This window comes from Papio anubis, chromosome 18, assembly GCF_008728515.1.
Source record: "Papio anubis isolate 15944 chromosome 18, Panubis1.0, whole genome shotgun sequence".
Classification (NCBI taxonomy): Eukaryota; Metazoa; Chordata; class Mammalia; order Primates; family Cercopithecidae; genus Papio; species Papio anubis.
Window position 1 is genome coordinate 8662338 of NC_044993.1, and position 18413 is coordinate 8680750.

Consider the following 18413-nt stretch of genomic DNA (forward strand, 5'->3'; position numbering starts at 1 on the left):
AGCACTGTCTTATCAACCTTTTAATTAACCTGGTTAGTTGAATTGGCAAATCAGGTTAAGTTTTGCTTTACTAAAGTATTAAAATGCCCTTAGTCGCAAGGCTCTCACGGTCCTCGGGTTGTAACAGCATCCTGAGAATTCGCCACAGTTTACTTCAACGTGTAACTCTTCTTTTAAACAGTTACCAGAAAGGAGCGGAAAAGACACGTTTGGCAACGAGAAGAATTTCGCCCGGGGGATCTGACTACCAACCCAAGGAGAACTTCGAGAGGGTTTTCTCTGCCAGCACCCCGCGAGGCGCTGTCGGTCCGGCCTCCCAGCGGGCAGGGCGCTCCCGGCCGGGTTGGCGGCGCGGGCCCAGCCCCCGAGCGTGAATTCGGAGGCGACCGGCCGGCGAACTTCAGCTGGGACCGCGGGCCCGGCCAGGGCGAGGGGGCGACTCTTCCCCAGGGCGGCCTCGCCCAGCCCGCAGGTGCGGGTCCCGGCCGGCCCAGGACGGGGTCTGGGGGCTTCCGGGTCTCCGAGGCCGGGCGCCCGCCGGCGCATTGGGAACCGGGAGGGACAGGGCGGGGGATCGCGGCCCGGGTCCGGGGACAACTCCGAGGGGCGCGGGGGTCCCGTGGGGAGCGCGGGCCCGGAAAGCACAGAGGCCGCCCGGGGGACGCGGTCAGCGGGGCCGGGTTCCGGCGCGTGCCGGGAGGGACGCCACGCCAACGGTGACGCGGGGACCCCTGCGCCGGGGACAGGGGACAGGGTCTGGGGGCCACGCCCGGCCCGACCGCCCCGCCTCCGGCTCCGGGCAGCAACGCCGCGCCCGCCGCGGCCCCCTCCCCACCTGATGTAGGGACTGGCCGCCGCCAGGATGTTCTTCTGCACCGGGATCTCCTCCCCGTCGAGGACCAGGTGCGCGTCGCAGAAGCGGGACTCCTCACGGAAAGAGCTGAGCGCTCGCAGCAAACGCGCGGCGTGCTGAGGGTCAGACACGGCACTGCCCTCAGCCATCGCGGCGCCCGCTCCTCTGCCAGCGGGTCCGGCTCCCGACACCGCCCGGCCGGACCACTCGAGCCGCCGAGTCCCGCGCGCGCGCCCGCCCGGCCCGGCTCTCCGCGCTGTGAACAGAAGCTGGAGCCCCCGGAACGCGCCTGTGCCATCCGCGGCGCGCTGGGCCGGCGCCTTTAAGAAGCCGCGTCATGAAGTCATTTCTCCGCGACGCCCCCGCACCGTCGCTCCCCGTCCTCTCGCCCCTGCCGCTGGAGGCAGCCAATCAGAAGCCTCCTTCCTCCGCCCGCGTGACCAGCTCCGCCTGGGTGCAGCGGAAGGTGTAGAGGGATGAGGTAGGTCCCTGCGGCGGTGGAGGGATGTGCGGGCGGGCTAGGATTCTGTGGTTGAGCCTGTGGCCTCTGGGGCCGCGAGTTTGAATCCTGGTTGCAGCTCTTCCACTTACTAGCTGTGTGGCCATGGATAAGGTGCCCATCCTCAGTTTCTCCGTCTGCAAAATGAAAACGACTTTTTAGTGGTGTTGTGGACGCGTGAGATGACGCATGGAAGCAAGGGCGCAGTCGCTGTAGCTTGCTTTATTTATGAGAGAAAAGGAGCTGCCCAGGTGAGAGCACAAAGACCCGAGAAAACAGACCCAGAAAAGATGGTTTTGGTTGCGGGCTAGGAAGGAGACGTGGCAAATGAAGCTGGAGAAGTCCGAAGGAGTCCTTAAGTTTTGCAGGGCCTCCTCGGTGTGGGAAGGAGGTTACTTTCTGCAGGGGTGAAGAACCATGCAAGGGTATTTAGCAGAGGGTTTTGTGCAGATCACTCAGCTCCTGCGTGGAGAATAAGGCGGGGATGAATGTGCTAAAGGCGATCGATGTTTAGGTATTGCAGGACTTGAGAGAAGGGAATGGGCACCTGGATGAAAGGGTGATGGGAGGTGGACAATGGTGGATTGTTTTAAAAGTAATTATGAGGGAGAGGGAGTCAAGGATAAATATTCTGGTTGAGTAACTGCATGCATGTTTGTACCTTTCAGGGAGAGCTAGGAAATGCTGAAGGGGTGGGCAGTAGAGAAGCAGATGTTTAGATTCAGACAGGCTCCCAACCCAGTGAAGATCAAAGCTGTGACAGAAAGGATCTCTGGGCCAGCTCAGCTGGCAGGCCAAGCCCCACAGTATCTGAAGTTTCCCTGGAGGCTGCTCAGGGCACATGGGAGTGTGGAATGTAGCTACCATTTTGTGCAAACGTTAGGTACTCCATAAGCCTCTAAAAAATTAGCAATTTTATGAGGACCCCGGACCAGAAGAATGTGGCCAGCATTCCAGTCAAGACAGGATAGGATTTTCACTGAAGCAGCCCAGTCTTTTCCTTCAACCAACTGAGAGGCTCCAATAAAGTCTTGGGTATTTACGCTGACCAGCCAAGGCTTTGGAGTCACTGGCAGGAATCTGGGTATCTAACTGTTTTCAGAGCAGAAGAATAGACGGGAAGGGAACGGCTTTGGAAGACACATGCATTTCCACTTCCTTCTGTAAATGCAGCGCAGTATTCCCGGATGCAATGATGTCTAGGATTTGCTTCAAAACAAAACAAAGAGATGGGAAGCAGATGGGAGTGTAGATGAGTCAAAAGTGGCCACAAGTTACTAATTGTTAAAGCCACGTAATGGGGATGTGGAGATTCGTCGTACTGTCTCTATATTTTTGTGGATGTTTAATGGGGATGTGGAGATTCATTGTACTGTTTCTATATTTTTGTGGATGTTGAAAAATATTTTCTTTTTCTTTTTTTTTTTTTTTTTTTTTTGAGATGGAGTGTCGCTCTATTGCCCAGGCTGGAATGCAGTGGCACAATCTCTGTTCACTGCAACCTCCGCCTCCCGGGTTCAAGTGATTCTCCTGCCTCAGCCTCCCAAGTAGCTGGGACTACAGGCGTGTACCACCATGCCTGACTAATTTTTGTATTTTCGGTAGAGATGGGCTTTTACCATGTTGGCCAGGCTGGTCTTGAACTCCTGAGCTTGTGATCTGCTTGCCTCGGTCTCGGCCTCCCAAAGTGCCGGAATTACAGGTGTGAGCCACCACACCCAGCCAAAAAATATATTTAAAAAGGTAAGAAACACACAAGACAAGCAGCTCGGACTTATCTTCTCCATGATACCTGCCCAGGAATGTCAGCTGCCCTGGGAGTCCTGCAGTACCTCCCAGGGCAGCTGACATTCCTTTCTCCAAGCAGTTGCTGTATTTTGAACATTGCTCCAGCAAGAAACTTATTGTAATGGGTTTATTTATCCATGTCACCTGCTGTACTATGTTTATCGTAGCTCAGCATGATTTCCAGGTGTCAAGCACAGTACTTGGTGTGTAACAGTGCTAACTGAATGTTGGATGGATGGAGGGATTAAAAAAAAAAAAGAAAAACACCTAAATACCAGACACTTAATAAATGTTTCTTGGGAGGCCAAGGTGGGCAGATCACAAAGTCAGAAGTTCAAGACCAGCCTGGCCAACACAGAAAAACCTCATCTCTCCTAAAAATACAAAATTAGCCAGGCGTGGTGGCGGGCACCTGTAATCCCAGCTGCTCAGGAGGCTGGGGCAGGAGAATCGCTTAAGCCTGGGAGGCAGAGGTTGCAGTGAGCTGATACCGCGCCATTCCACTCCAGCCTGGGAGACAGAGCAAGACTCTGTCTCAAAAAAATAAAAAATAAAATAAATGAATGTTTTCTGAACTGTATTCTCTGTTGCTTCATAGTTAATTTGTGTTTGCCATTTTTAAGCTAAAAAACCAAGGAGAGTTCTCTACACAATGTAGATATTTGATAAGTACTTATTCATTGCTTGATGTGCTAGTCTATTCTTTAAATAACAGAGGTTCCAAAACAAAGAGCTTCAGTAATAGGATCACAGTCAGGTAACCAATTATCCGAGTAGGAAGGTTGCCTTAGTTGAAGTAACTGGAGGTGAATGGGGATTTGTCAGGCAGGCTCTTCCAGGCAGAGGTGAACATTCCCTGTTGTTTTGACAGAAGGAGGAAATGGAATGACCATCAAGAGAAAGGTAGTTGCTGGCTTGAAAGGATCATCTGTGCAACAGGCAGCTAATCAGAAGAAGACCTTATAAATACTTTTGATACCACCCACACTGTTCCTATTACTCCCCGCCACTCCATCGGCCTAGTGAACTCTTCCTCATCCTTCAAAACCCAGCTTAAACATGACCTTCAGGAAATCTTCAGCTGGCTTCCCAGGACAGAGTGGGTCTGTCCTCTGCATGCTCCTGCTGCTGTGCTGTACTCACCACACTCTACTGTAATTTACTGGTTTATCAGTCAGTTCCGCTGCTGGGTTGTGAGCTCCTCCAAGGCAGGAGCTTTGCCATATCTACCTATGCTCCCAGGACTTACACAGTGCCTGATGTGTAGGAGGTACCCCCTGAATGTTTAATATAATTAGAAGGAGCATATCAGGTAAATTAGCAAAACAACCTATGGGATGCAGGATGTCAGACAATAGGGGTAGTTGGGCTTATGGGAGCTGAAGAGCACATGCTCCTCACCTCTAGTTGATTGCTCTGTGCGATAGGGGCCCAGTGGTGGTGGATCTAACAACTTTTTAAGAGATTCTGAAAATTCAGACTGACTTGAATATTCCGGATTTTCAACATTAGCAACTAATTCCATTTGGGGGAAAAAATGTAGCATGGGTCTGCAGATAAGATCTGGCTATAATTCATGTTCAGAGGTAATCAGGAAACGATTAGTTGACTGAAAATGTAGTTGACAATCAGATGGATGCTAGGTTGCCAATAAAACGTGTTGAGTGGAATTCACATGCCCCAGAAAGCTCGTCCTGGTGCTGTGGGCCAGGAAAAGGGCCCAAGTGTGGGAAGAAGGATTCAGGAGGCAGAGCCTACTCTCAGTGCTTCCGGAGCCACTCTTGCTTGAGCTGAAGTACTGTGGACTCTTTTGCAGCCTTTCCTGGTATTGCTCAAACTGAGCCACCCTTGATATTGTGCCTCTCAGAATGATGGATTAAATGTTATTGTTTCCTTGCATTCCATAGGCATCAGATATCAACTGTCATTGTGAAACATATTACAATGTAAGAGATTTGATATTGTCCTAACAGTGTTAGTCTCTGGTGCCTATACTGAGCTCTTCTGGTTTAGAGGTGAAACAACCCAGAGAAAGGATTTATTTATGTATTTGTTTTTGGTCTGAAGACCAAAAAGGATGTTTACAAGATATTAACAGTAATAGTTCATTCAGCAGCTGTTTTTAAAGCACCTGCTATATGATAACTGCTACAGATACAGTGATGGTGAAAGCACAGTTAGCTCAGTGTTATTTGAGAAACTTTTATTTTGTGCTTCCTCGATTTATATTTTCTGTACTGATCGTGCATAATTTTTTACAATCATTAAAAAAACAAGAAAGCAATTTCTTTTTGCAAAAAAAGGAAAAAAAGAGCTTTCTTTTGCTTTGAAAAATGAGCCCTCAAGAGAGGAATCCACTTGGGGATTTGGGCTTTTATTTTCTAAAAACTACCTAAAGAGTCCAGTAAGAGAAATAATGCAAAGAAAATATTAACACTGACAATTCTTTAGCAAATATCAAGTCCAACTGATTCATCTTATTGAAGAGAAAACCAAAGTACAGATGAGCAAATGACTCAGTCTAGGTCATAGGTGTGACCCAGTCAGGACAGAACAGACTGAGGTCTAGATCTTCTGCTTTCCAGCCCTGTAAGCTTTTCCATTATACCAAGTCGACTTGTCATAAACATTCATTTGTTTGAGACAGTCTCTTCTGATTCATTTGAAGGTAGTCTTCAGACATTTTATTGGGTAAATCTTTCATTTGTCCAAATCTATATATAGCTCTTTTCTTTCCAAAAAAAGTCTAGGCTCTTCCAAATTGCTGAGTCAGAGAACATCTCAGTATTTATAATGCTTGAGAGTTGGTTCTGTGTATTTACACAGTACTCAGAGATGTGTCTCAGAAACCAGTGAACTAATTAAATTGTAATGAAACTCCATGAAGGTAGTAACTGTTCCTATCCAAATTCATCGTGTACCCTACCCCAGCACCCAGTGCAGTGCCTGACACACGGTAGGTGCCCAATAAATATTTGCTGAAGGAATGAATTCTAATAGAATTGAGATTTTTCTGTGTACAAGGGATTATTTCACATGTTGTTTTTCATATTTCCCCAATGAACTCAAAATGGAAATATTCACCAGCCTGCTTGACGTTGCCATTTGAATAATAGAAACCTAGAATTTAACACCTCAGAAAGTAAGCTTCTACTTAAAAAAAATTAGCTGGGTGTGGTGACATCCACCTGTAGTCCCAGCAGGATCGGTTGAGCCCAAGAGGTCGAGGCTGCAGTGAGCCATGATCATGCCACCGCACTGCAGCCTGGGAGACAGAGTGAGGCCCTGTTTCAAAAAACAAACAAAACCAAAAGCTCCTGATTTTACCCCTAAACCTAATCATTTTCCAAGTAAATGGCAGCACCATTCATTTACCTAGGGGCAGAAACTTCGGGTCATTCTTGACCTCTGTCTCTCATACTCTTCATCGACTTCTCCAGTGAATCCTGCAGCTCTTCCTGCAGACTACATTTTTTTCTTTTTCTTTTATTTATTTATTTATTTTTTGAGATGGAGTCTTGCTCTGTCGCCCAGACTGGAGTGTAGTGGCTTACTGCAACCTCCAACTCTGAGGTTCAAGTGATTCTCCTTCCTCAGGCTCCTGAGTAGCTGGGATTACAGGCGCCCACCACCACACCTGGCTAATTTTTGTATTTTTAGTAGAGATGGCATTTCACTATGTTGGTCAGGCTGGTCTCGAACTCCTGACCTCAGGTGATCCACCCACCTTGGCCTCCCAAAGTGGTGGAATTACAGGTGTAAGCCACCATGCCCGGCCCTGCAGACTAACTTCTGAATCCAGCCAGTTCTCCCCACCTCCTCCAAGACCACGCTGATCCAGGTACCATTCAGCTCTCCCGCAACAGCCTCCTAACTGCTCCCCTTGCTTTTTCTCTTGCCCCCTTATGAACTGTTTTCTCCTCCTAAGGTAATCAGATCAAGTCACTTCCCGGTTCAAAGCTCTCCCATGGCTTTCCTTCAAACTTAGGAAAAAAACCCAAAGCCCTTACGGTGGTCTAAAAAGCCCTGCGTGATCTGGCTCCCTCCATGGCCTCCTTTCCTGCCATTCCCCCCTCAGTGTGCACCAACCAAAGTGGCCTTCTTTGCTCTTTCTTGAACAAGCTAAGTATATTCCCGCCTCAGGGCTTTTGCACCGGCTAATTGCTCAGCCTGGAACTCTCTTTCCTCGGATTCTCATAGCTTGCTCTTTCATTCTTCTTATATCAGAGCTGCCATGTCAGCTCCTCATAAAGGCTTTGGCTCACACTCCTGTATAAATGCCTCCCCTTAACCGGCTTCATCTTTCTTCACTACGTGTAATCACTACCTAAAATTATATATGTTTATTAGTGTATTATGTATCTCCTCTGATTATAAGGTTTCATGAGGCCTGGCAAGGATTCTTATTTTATATATCAATGTATTCTTAACCTCTAAAGCAATGCCTGGCATATAGTATGTGCTCGATAAATATTTACTTATTGAATGAATGAATGAATGTTTTCCTGGACCTTTTCATCTCTTACTGCCTAACCTGATATTGCCAACTGGGAGGAAGATGAATTATCAAGAGTGATTCAAAGGACCTGAAATAAAACTTGCAAAGCTTAGAAGTTCACAATATAGCAGCTCTGGGCATAGGTTGCCCCAATAACTTCTTTCAAGCTAGGTCCCGTGCAAGAACCTTTATTCTCCCCTGTCAAGGTACACCACTTTGCACTTTTCACCCTTTAAATTTAGTTGTGTATTGTATGTAGTTTATACACCTGAAAGCATATAAGAGGTGCTGGTCTTCTCCTTAGAATTCTAGCCAGGGTACTGCTGGGTGTACGATGAGCTGGATTATTCTGCAGAATTTATATCGCATAAGTAATTTGCCTGTGCCTTAGATCCGTTTAAATATCTGTGAAGTCATTTAAATTCATTTAACTCAAGGGATTTCCTAACAACCTCCCTCTTGGTCTGTTCTCCCTGACTTAGAAGTTGCTTCTTCAATTTCTCCCTCTGTAAAATTGGGGTAATCGTAGCAGTCCTCACAGAGTGGTTATGAGGCTTAAATGAGACGGCAGTGATGAAGTGCTGACAAGGAGATCCGGCCTGTAGCAGGTGTTCAGTGAATGCTAAGAGCTGTTACATGTGTCATTACTGTCACCACCATCATGCCTGACGCCCAGCTGAAAAATGATTAGCTTCTAGTTGACTTTCAAGTTGAAATCTAGTCTCTTCACCTCCCAGTCAGGGCCCACCAGCGATACCGCCTCAAGTTCTGGTCGACAGTTTCACTGCTTGTTTTTCCCTAACATTAATGCTGGGTTTTTGGTGAATTTCATCCATTTTCTAACTCCACCTGATATCTTCATTTTCTACTCCAGGGCTTTAAACATCCCAGTCTACTGCTTTTATTGAAGTTCCTTGCCTTTAATTTATTTTTTTAATGTTTAAATCCATCCTTATGTTTTCTGAAATATGTCAGACCTCTTCTTTAACCAGTAAGTTTTGAAACTAATTAATACTTTAATACATTTAGCTTTTAAAAATGTCTTTATTGAGGTATAACACACAGTAAAGTGCACTAATCTTAAGCCTATGGCTGAATGAATGTTTCCGTGTGAAGTGGAAACATTTCACACATGTGAAATCCCCAGCCACATCAAAATATAGAACATTTCCAGCAACCCAGAGGCTCCCTCAGGCCCGTTTCCAGTCAGTACTATCCAAAAGAAACTGGCCAGGCGTGGTGGCTCACTTCTGTAATCCCAGTACTTTGGGAGGCGGAGGCGGGCGGATCACAAGGTCAGGAGTTCGAGGCCAGCCTGGCCAACATAGTGAAACCCCATCTCTACTAAAATACAAAAAAAAATTAGCCAGGTGGGGTGGAGGGTTCTTGTAATCCCAGCTACTTGGGAGGCTGAAGCAGAAGAATCACTTGAAACCAGAAGCCAGAAGGCAGAGGTTTCAGTGAGCTGAGATCGCACCACTGCACTCCAGCCTGGGCAACAAGAGTGAAACTCCATCTCAAAAGAAAAAAAAAAAAAAGAAAACGCTGTTATGGTTTCTATCACTATTGATTTGTTTTTCCTGTTCTTGAACTTTTGCATTTGGTTTCTTTCACTCAAATATGATGTCTTCAAAATTCTTTCGTTTTGTTGCTTGTAGCATAATAGTTGGTTCTTTATTGCTATGAGTATGTCATTGTGTGACTACTCCACAATATACTTATCCATTTTCCTATTGATGGATAGATAATTATTTCCACTTCAGGGCTATTGTAATAAAGCTGTTATGAACATTAAAAAATATAGGGTTGGCACTTTCGGAGGCTGAGGTGGGCGGATCACTTGAGGCCAGGAGTTCGAGACCAGGCTAGCCAACATGGTGTCTCTCCTAAAAATACAAAAATTAGCCATGTGTGGTGGTGGGCATCTGTAATCCCAACTGCTTGGAAGGCTGAGGCAGGAAAAATCCCTTGAACCCGGAAGACAGAGGTTGCAATGAGCTGAGATTGCACCACTGCACTCCAGCCTGGGCAACAGAGCGAGGCTCAATCTCAAATAAATAAATAAATAAATAAATAAATAAATAAATCTCAAATAAATAAATTAAATAAAGCTATATGGTTGAATAGATGCACTTTTTTCCTCAGGCGGATATGGTGAAGAGTTCAGCTGCTGGGCTGTAGGGTAGGCACATATGTTCAGCTTGAGTAGATGCTGCCAAATAGTTTTCCAGAGTGGTTGTACCAAATTATACTCCCACAGTAATGTCTGAGAGTTCCAGTAGCTTCACATGCTCCAGTAATTGGTGGTCTTTTAATTATGCCTGTCCTGGTGGGAATATAGGTGTCCTGGTGGGCGTCTTATTTTAATTTGTATTTCTCTAATGAATAATGATGTTGAGCACCTTTCTATATGCATTTTGACCACTTGGTGACTTTTTGGGGTTAGGTGATTACTGAAGTTTTGTCTCATTTTTAACAGTTGGTTGTTTTTTTTTTTTTTTTTTTTTTTTGAGATGGAGTTTCACTCTTGTTTACCAGGCTGGAGTGCAGTGGCGCAGTTTCAGCTCACCACAGCCTTGGCTCACTGCAACCTCCACCTCCTGGGTTCAAGCAATTCTCCTGCCTCAGCCTCCCGAATAACTGGGATTGCAGGCATGCACCACCACGCCCGGCTAATTTTGTATTTTTAGTAGAGACAGGGTTTCGCCATGTTGGTCAGGCTGGTCTCGAACTCCCAACCTCAAGTGATCTGCCCGCCTCAGCCTCCTAAAGTGCTGGGATTACAGGCATGAGCCACTGCGCCCGGCCAACAGTTGGATTTTTAAGTTAATATTTAGGTGTTCTTTATTATGTATATATAATTATATATAAATAAAGACAGATTTCTTCTCCCAGTCTGTGGCTTGCCTTTCTACCCTGTAAATGGTACCTTTGATGAAGAGATGGTCTTAGTTTTCATGAAGTTCAGTGTATCAATATTTTCTTTTATGGCTGGTGCTTTTAATAATCTGTTTAAGAAATCTTGGCAATCGTGAGATTCTCCTTTGCTTTATTCTAGAAGCTTTTTTTGTTTTCCTTTTCACAATTAGGTCTATGCTCCACCTCAAATACATGCATTTTCTTGAATCCAGCTCAGAATTTATCTCTTTTCAGAGGCTCATAGACCTAAATGTAAATTCACTCTTGCTTTTAATCACTCATTCATTAAAAAAAAAAAAAAAAAAAATTAAGCACCTACCTTATGCCAGGCACTTAGGGGAAACCAAAGGCAATTAGAATCAACATTTGATTTAAGAAACATATTGGCTAGCAGGGGAGGGAGTGAGATTTGCACATGAACAATAACTGAAAAGTAGTCCTTTAGTTGGAAAATTTGATGTGCCCTGATCATTCAAATATGCTGCGTGGAGTCACCTCCTTTATTAACATAGGCAGGTGGAATCCATTCCCTAAATGCCAGTGATCGTGTCTTCAACACCCTTTACTGGTACCCTTTACTCAGGTAAAAGTCCAGGTCTTTGTGCCTGGCGCTTGAGGTGTCCACCATCTGGCCCCTCTCTCCTTCCTCGACCTCATTTTCTGAATGTTCATTATCCTTCATCCAAACCCTCCACACGGACCCACCTGAATTCCTGAACAGAATCAGCTGATTCATCCTGCCAGCTCTTTGTCTCTGCTTTTCCCTCCTGCCTGAACTTCTCTGCTATGACTTTGATGCCTGAAAAACCTCTTGCCGCTCCTGCATTACCTCTGTGAAGCCTCTTCCAGCTTGCTTGCGCGTTGAAATCTACCTCAGGAGGCAGATTGCAAGATGCAAATCCAGCTTCTATCACTTTCCAGCTCTGCAACCCTGGGCATGTTACTTAAGCTGCCCAAGCCTCAGGTTCCTCACTGGGAATAACTGTAATTCCTGCTCTATATGGTTTTGCACAGAATGGACAAGTGTGGCTGGGTGTGGTGGCTCACACCTGTAGTCCCTGCACTTTGGGAGGCCGACGCAGGTATATCACCTGAGGTCAGGAGTTTGAGACCAGCCTGGCCAATGTGGTGAAACGCCGTCTCTACTGAAAATACACAAATTAGCTGGGCATGGTGGCAGGTGCCTATAATCCCATCTACTCGGGAGGCTGAGGCAGGAGAATCGTTTGAACCCAGGAGGCAGAGGTTGCAGTGAGCCAAGATTGCACCACTGCACTCCAGCCTGTGACGACAGAGTGAGACGCTGTCAAAAAAAAAAAAAAGTGAACAAGTTTATCCAGATACAACTGGGTAGCACAGTGTCTGGCACACAGTAAATTCTCAGTGTGTGTTAGTCTAAAAAAATGTCACACCCATCACACTAATGACATTTATTTGTTAACATTTTGGTCCTTACACCAGACTGGGAGTTTCTTGTTTTTAACATTTAGTTATTATTTGTTTTTTAAATTCAAAATAGGATCTCACCATTTTGCCCAGGCTGGACTCCTGGGCTCAAACAATCCTCCCACCTCAGCCTGGGAGTTTCTTGAAATCAGAGCTCTTTTTCTTAATTCTTCTAGGATGTCACTTCCCCTAGTACCCCTTTGGGAAGTTCTTATTCAGTGCAATTTCCTGTGCAGGGAGCTTTATGTTTATTACCCTCAATCCTTGCAACCACCCACAAGATAAGAATTAGGGTCTCCATGTTATGGTTTAAAAGATGGAGGCTTGCTGGGTATGGTGGTTCATACCTGTAATCCCAGCACTCTGGGAAGCCAAGGTGGGCAGATCACCAGAGGTTAGGAGTTTGAGACCAGCCTGGCTAACATGGTGAAAACCCATCTCTACTAAAATACAAAAATTAGCTAGGTGTGGTGGTGCACGCCTGTAATCCCAGCTACTTGGGAGGCTGAGGCAGAAATGCTTGAACCCAGGAGCCAGAGGTTGTAGTGAGCTGAGATTGCACCACTGGACTGCAGCCTGAGTGACAGTGAGATTCTGTCTCAAAAACAAAAAGATGGAGGCTCAGAGACATGAACCCCTGTCCTGTGCTAATGTCCTCAACTAATTCATGGTATAGCCAGGGTTTTGAATCTTTGCTTCATTGCAAAGTATATGAGCCATTCATCATATATCGCTGCCCCTCTGTGCATCCCCAGTGCCTACACAATGAACTCGGGAAATATTTGATGAATGGAATTCAATTTGATAAGCCCAGAGCCTACCCAGTGTTTCAAAATGTATCATGGGTTCAATGTGACCCTCGAAGCCTAATCAATCCAAGACTGAGAATCTCTGGCAAAGCAGATAGCATCTAGTGCAGCTGACTGTATTTTCAACTTTTCCCTCTTGGGAAACAATGGTTTCAACATCATTAATTTGTACTTTGCGACTTCAAGGTGTGCTCTTTAATTGACACAATGCTGCATTTCCAGAGGAACAGGTTGTCACTTTTCACAAAATTTGTCCTATTTAATGGAACTTTGTCTGGTGTCTAATTACCTATCATTTCTTCTCTTGCTTTATGACAGTTCCACGCTTTTTTTTTTTTTTTTTGACACAGAGCCTTGCTCGTTGCCCAGGCTGGAGTGCAGGCCGTTCTCCTGCCTCAGCCTCCTGAGTAGCTGGGACTACAGGTGCCCACGCCACCATGCCTGGCTAATTTTTTGTATTTTTTAATTAGAGGCAGGGTTTCACCATGTTAAGCCAGGATGGTCTCGATCTCCTGACCCTGTGATCACGCCACTCGGCCTCCCAAAGTGCTGGGGATTGCAGGAGGCGAGCCACCAGCACGCTTGAACCCAACAGTTCCTAAAAGCTTTTTTTTTTTTTTTTTGAGCCAGGTCTCTGCTCTCTGCTTAAAGGCACTGGGTGCAGTGGCTTGAGATCTAAGCTCACTTCTAAAAAGCTCACTCACTTCCCAGTTCCACGCCATTCTCCTGCCTCAGCCTCCCGAGTAGCTGGGACTACAGGCGCCCGCCACCTCGCCCGGCTAGTTTTTTTGTATTTTTTTGGTAGAGACGGGGTTTCACCATGTTAGCCAGGATGGTCTCAATCTCCTGACCTCGTGATCCGCCCGTCTCGGCCTCCCAAAGTGCTGGGATTACAGGCTTGAGCCACCGCGCCCGGCCAGTTCTAAGCTTTTAAAATGGTGTACCAAGAGTCTTGGGAAGACCATTTTCATTAATGGAAGCTTGGCCTCTCTAGCTCAATTGTAAATGTCTTGAGAGCAGGGACCACGTTGTAACCATCTGTATCTCTCATGACACCTGACGCAGGCAGAGATGCAATAAGTCTTTGCCACATTCGTTATCTGTGTACTTGTTTCATGCTGGACACTGGGCTAGGTCTTGGGAAGGAGAAAGGGGGAATCAGATTGAGATCTTGTCCTCTAGGAGCCTCCAATCCAACAGGATGTAAGACTGAAACACCAAAGTCTGACATGGAAGAATGGTGTGTGTGGTGGGGAGTGTGACTGAGAGCTACGCTAGGCTACACCCATTCTCAAAAGCATCATTTGTAGTTAAAGATTGGTGGGAAATTCTTTGATATGAAAACAAGCGTGGGTCTAATATGGAGTACACTGCACCCCTGCATGCATTTTAAGGTAAAACACAGATTTGAAGATGCTATATTAAGACTTCTCCCTCCATTTCCCTCGTAGGTGACTTCCCTGTTCTCCACCATTAGGAGTATTTTGGTGGGTAATATTAACAGACATTGCCATTGGCATCAGATAGAATTAGATTTTCAGTTCAAGGTCTGCACTGTCACTTCCTGGCTGTTTTGTGTGACTGAAAAAGTGGTCTGTATTCTCTGAACCTCAGTCTAGTCATGATTTTTGTGAGAATAAGTGTTCTTTTTTTAATTTTAATTTTAGAGATGGGGTCTCACTGTGTTGCCCAGACTGATCTTGAACTCCTGGCCTCAAGCAATTCTCCCACCTAAGCCTCCCAAAATGCTGGGATTACAGGGGCATGCCACTGTGCCCCGCCAGGATAAGTGTCTCATATAAAGCTTTGGTCACACACATGGTAGCTTTCATACTTACTGTGAGGAAATGAATGTTTACAGAGTGGATGGATGGACGGATGGAGTTGGGAACAAGACAGTCTATTGCCACATAACAAAAAATGGCATATATTCCCTTTATGATTAATTATTTGCAATTCTATAGTATTCTGTACCCTCAAAGTACTTCTATATTTACACAAAAAATAAAGAAATTAGAAGTATCTGTATTTCACCTATGAGAAAAATAGAGGCCTCAAGAAATGCTCACAGTCTTTTAAAAATGACATTAGTCCACTTGAGATTTGAACCAGCACCTGGTTCACAACTGGTTAGTCTGGGCGTAGGAACAAGGAGAAGGTACACACCTTTCACATGACTGACTTTCGTTTCTGAGCTGTGTGCAGCCTGTGAATTTCAGCTATAAATCCCCAGACACAGAACCACTGAATCCTCAGAGCTGGGGCAGTGCAGAAGTGCTTCACTTCCCTATTGAGAATCCGAGGCTAGCTGTGGATTCTACTCTCCTTGAGAACACGCAGGCACACAGAAAGTCACATGCAGTTTCAGGAAGCCAGTGGGCACCCTGAAGCCCCTCCACCACACCTCCTCAGGTACTCATGACCCCTCTACAGTGAACAAACTGAGACTAACCAACCCCAGAAACCACAAACTCATTTCCTGCAGGCACACTGGTGGAAACAGTAACACCCAACATCACAAATTCTGGCAACTTCAGCCAGGGACAACTCACTATCTCAACTCTGCAATCATTTTAATTCTAAAACATTTATCCTTCAAGAACTATTCAAAGCCAAACCATTCATTTCCCTCCCAGACTTTCGCAAGTCTTGGTGGAGATGAGAATTGAGGTTATCTGTATTTTAGAGATCAAAATTGCCAGTGTGTTAATGGAATGGGGTGGAGCCCAGTAAACAGGATAATCCATAGGTTACTCAGCAATTGATTGGCTTCACAACAGGCCATGGCTTCATCGCTATGAAAGCCAAGATTGGCCACTGTAGATAAAGAACCAGATTTGCCGCTGAATGAGGCTTAGGGAGGCCATTCAGCTCACACGTTCATTCCACACACATGTACTGAGTACCTGCCATGTGCCAGACACTGTTCCAGATGCCTAGAATACATCTGAGACTAAAATATGGAAAACTCCTTGCCCCACGAAACATACATCCTAGTGAGAAAGGTGGACAAATACCAACAAACATCTTAAGTAAATTATACAATATATTAAATGACAAAAAGCTATGGGGTAGAAGAAAACTTAAGTAGGATAAGGGGATTGGGAGTGTGTGTGATGGAGGGGCAAGCTGTGATGTTAAATTATGGTCAGGAAATCCTCACTGAAGAGATTCGAACAAACTTGATGGAAGGGAGAACACACATTCCTGAAAGGACTGAGCCAAGAGACTGCCAACAACGATGCTAAACAGTTAAAATTCATTCATGCACTCAACAAATATTTACTGAGTGCATTAAGAACTGGGTGCTTGTGGTCATCTAAATAGTGGCCCCCAAAGATACCCAGGTCCTAATCCCTGGAACCTGTGAATGTTGCTTTATATGGCAAAAGGGACTTTGCTGATGTAGTCAAGGTAAGGATCTTGATATGGGAAGAGTCTCCTGGATTATCTGGGTGTGACTATGGAAGCAGGGGGAGAGAGGGTGAAGTAATGGGGCCACAAGCTAAAAACGGAGGAAGCTGGAAAAGTCAAGGAAATGGATTCACCTATAGAGGCTCCAGAAGAAATAGCCCTGCTAAGACCTGGGTTTTCATCCTTGTGAGACTCATTTTGGATTTCTGACCCCCAGAAGTGTAAGAAAATCAATTGATGTTGTTTTAAGGCATTACCAAGTTTGCAGTAATTTTTTGCATCAATAGGAGACTTGTGTTCATGTGTGAAGTGCTGAAGCATAGTGCTCAGGCCAGCATGAACTGTCAATAGACTTTAGCGGTTATTGGTGTTGTAATTATTATAATAAACAAGCTCAGTTCCTGCCCTTACCTAGAGAGGATGCACAAACAACATGGACATCGCTGTCCCTCTTACACTAATTCCAATGGTAATGCAAAGAACCCTGAACTAGACCATGGCTTTTTGCTTTCCCCAACCAAATGGCAGACTGAAGACAAAGTCACAATGCCAAGGTGACCTTCAGGCAATCCAGGCCTTCCACCAATCCCAAAGCCACCCCCCAAGCTTTCCTACCTATTCCAGGACATCAGTACCCTTCAGTCCTTCTCGAACACAGTGGATGTATTCACCTAAAGAAAATACTGGTGAATCGTGCCAGGACATATGACTCTGAATGAAGCACAGATATGCTGGACTAACCTGAACCTCACCAGGACCCTGCGATGAAGACAGAGGAAGTCGTTTAAATCTCCACTGCAGAAAGAGCTGTGGGACCCACCACTGACGCATCCATCTGGGTTTTCTGGTCTTGAACTAAGCCTTGCTGGGGCCAGCAGAGAGCTGCCCTACAACTGCTTCTCTTGGAATGAAGGAAAAATCTAGGAAATGTAGGAGGGAAAAGGGCAACTTTTTTTTTTGCCCTATCTGGAAGATGTTTCAACCCCAAATGGTGACTCTTTTGTTGGCACAACTAGATATCCATGTATACAAGAACAAAGTTGGACCCCTACCTCACACTGCATACAAAGATTAACTCAAAATGGATCATAGACATAATTGTAAGTGCCAAAACTGTAAAATTATTTGAAGAAAACATAGGAGTAATTCTTTATGTCCATTTCCTAGATGCGACACCAGAAGTGCAAGTGATCAAAGAAAAATTAGATAAATTGCACTTCATCAAAACTTAAAAACTTTTGTACTTCATCAAGAAAGTGAAAAGACTAGCTACAGAATGGGAGAAGATATATGAAAATCATATGTTTGATAGAAGGTTTACATATATCAGATATAAAGAACTCTTGCAACTCAACAATAAAATGACAAGTACCCTGATTAAAAAAGGATTTGAGGCCAGGCACGGTGGCTCACACCTGTAATCCCAACACTTTGGGAGAGTGAGGCAGAGGGATCAGTTGAGATCAGGAGTTCAAGACCAGCCTGGGCAACATGACAGAATCTCTACTAAAATACAAAAATTAGCCAGGCGTGGTGGTGCACACCTGTAGTTCCAGCTACTCGGAAGGCTGAGGGAGGAGAATCACTTGAACTCAGGAGGTGGAGGTCGCAGTGAGCTGAGATCACACTACTGCACTATAGCCTAGGGACAGAGCAAGACTCCATCTCAAAAAAAAAAAAAAAAAAAAAAAAAAGGATTTCAGTAGACATTTCTCCAAAAAAGAAGATATACAATGGCCAATAAACACATGCAAAGATGCTCAACGTCATTAGTCATGAGGGAAGTGCAAATGAAAACCACAGTGAGATGCCACTTCAGTCCCACTATGCTGGCTAAACTAAGAAAAGCAGACAATGCCAAATGTTAGGGAGAATGTGGACATACTGAACTGTCATACATTGCTGGTGGGATTGTAAAATGCCACAACGACTTTGTAAAACAGGCAGTTAGTTCATCAAAATGTTAAACATAGAGTCACCATGTGACCCAGCAATTCCACTCCTAGGTATATACTCAAGAGAATGAAAACATGTCCACACAACAACTTGTACATAAATGTTCATAGCAACACTGTTCATGACAGCCAAAAAGAAGAAACAGCTGGGCATGGTGGCTCACACCTGTAATTCCAGCACTTTGGGAGGCTGAATGGGAGGATCGCTTGAGACCAGGTGTTTGAGATCACC

The 18413-nt window shown here is 45.3% G+C and overlaps 1 protein-coding gene and 1 long non-coding RNA gene across 5 annotated transcripts in view; one reads left to right on the plus strand and one right to left on the minus strand.

Moving 5' to 3' along the window:
- Positions 1-1163, minus strand: part of GAN (gigaxonin) — a 67121-nt gene extending 65958 nt beyond the window's left edge. For all 3 annotated transcript variants that reach the window (XR_004179716.1, XR_004179715.1, XM_031658065.1), the window contains exon 1: positions 836-1163. Coding sequence is in view for 1 of the 3 variants with exons in the window: in XM_031658065.1 (XP_031513925.1) it covers positions 836-1002 (167 nt within the window). In the remaining 2 variants the exon portion in view is untranslated. The remainder of the gene's footprint in view (positions 1-835) is intronic.
- The window catches only part of LOC110742065, a 49072-nt gene continuing 31755 nt past the window's right edge, over positions 1097-18413 (plus strand). Inside the window, exon 1 of one of the 2 annotated variants that reach the window (XR_004179719.1) lies at positions 1097-1334. This is a non-coding gene — a long non-coding RNA (uncharacterized LOC110742065). The remainder of the gene's footprint in view (positions 1335-18413) is intronic. The other variant, XR_004179718.1, reaches the window with a different exon arrangement.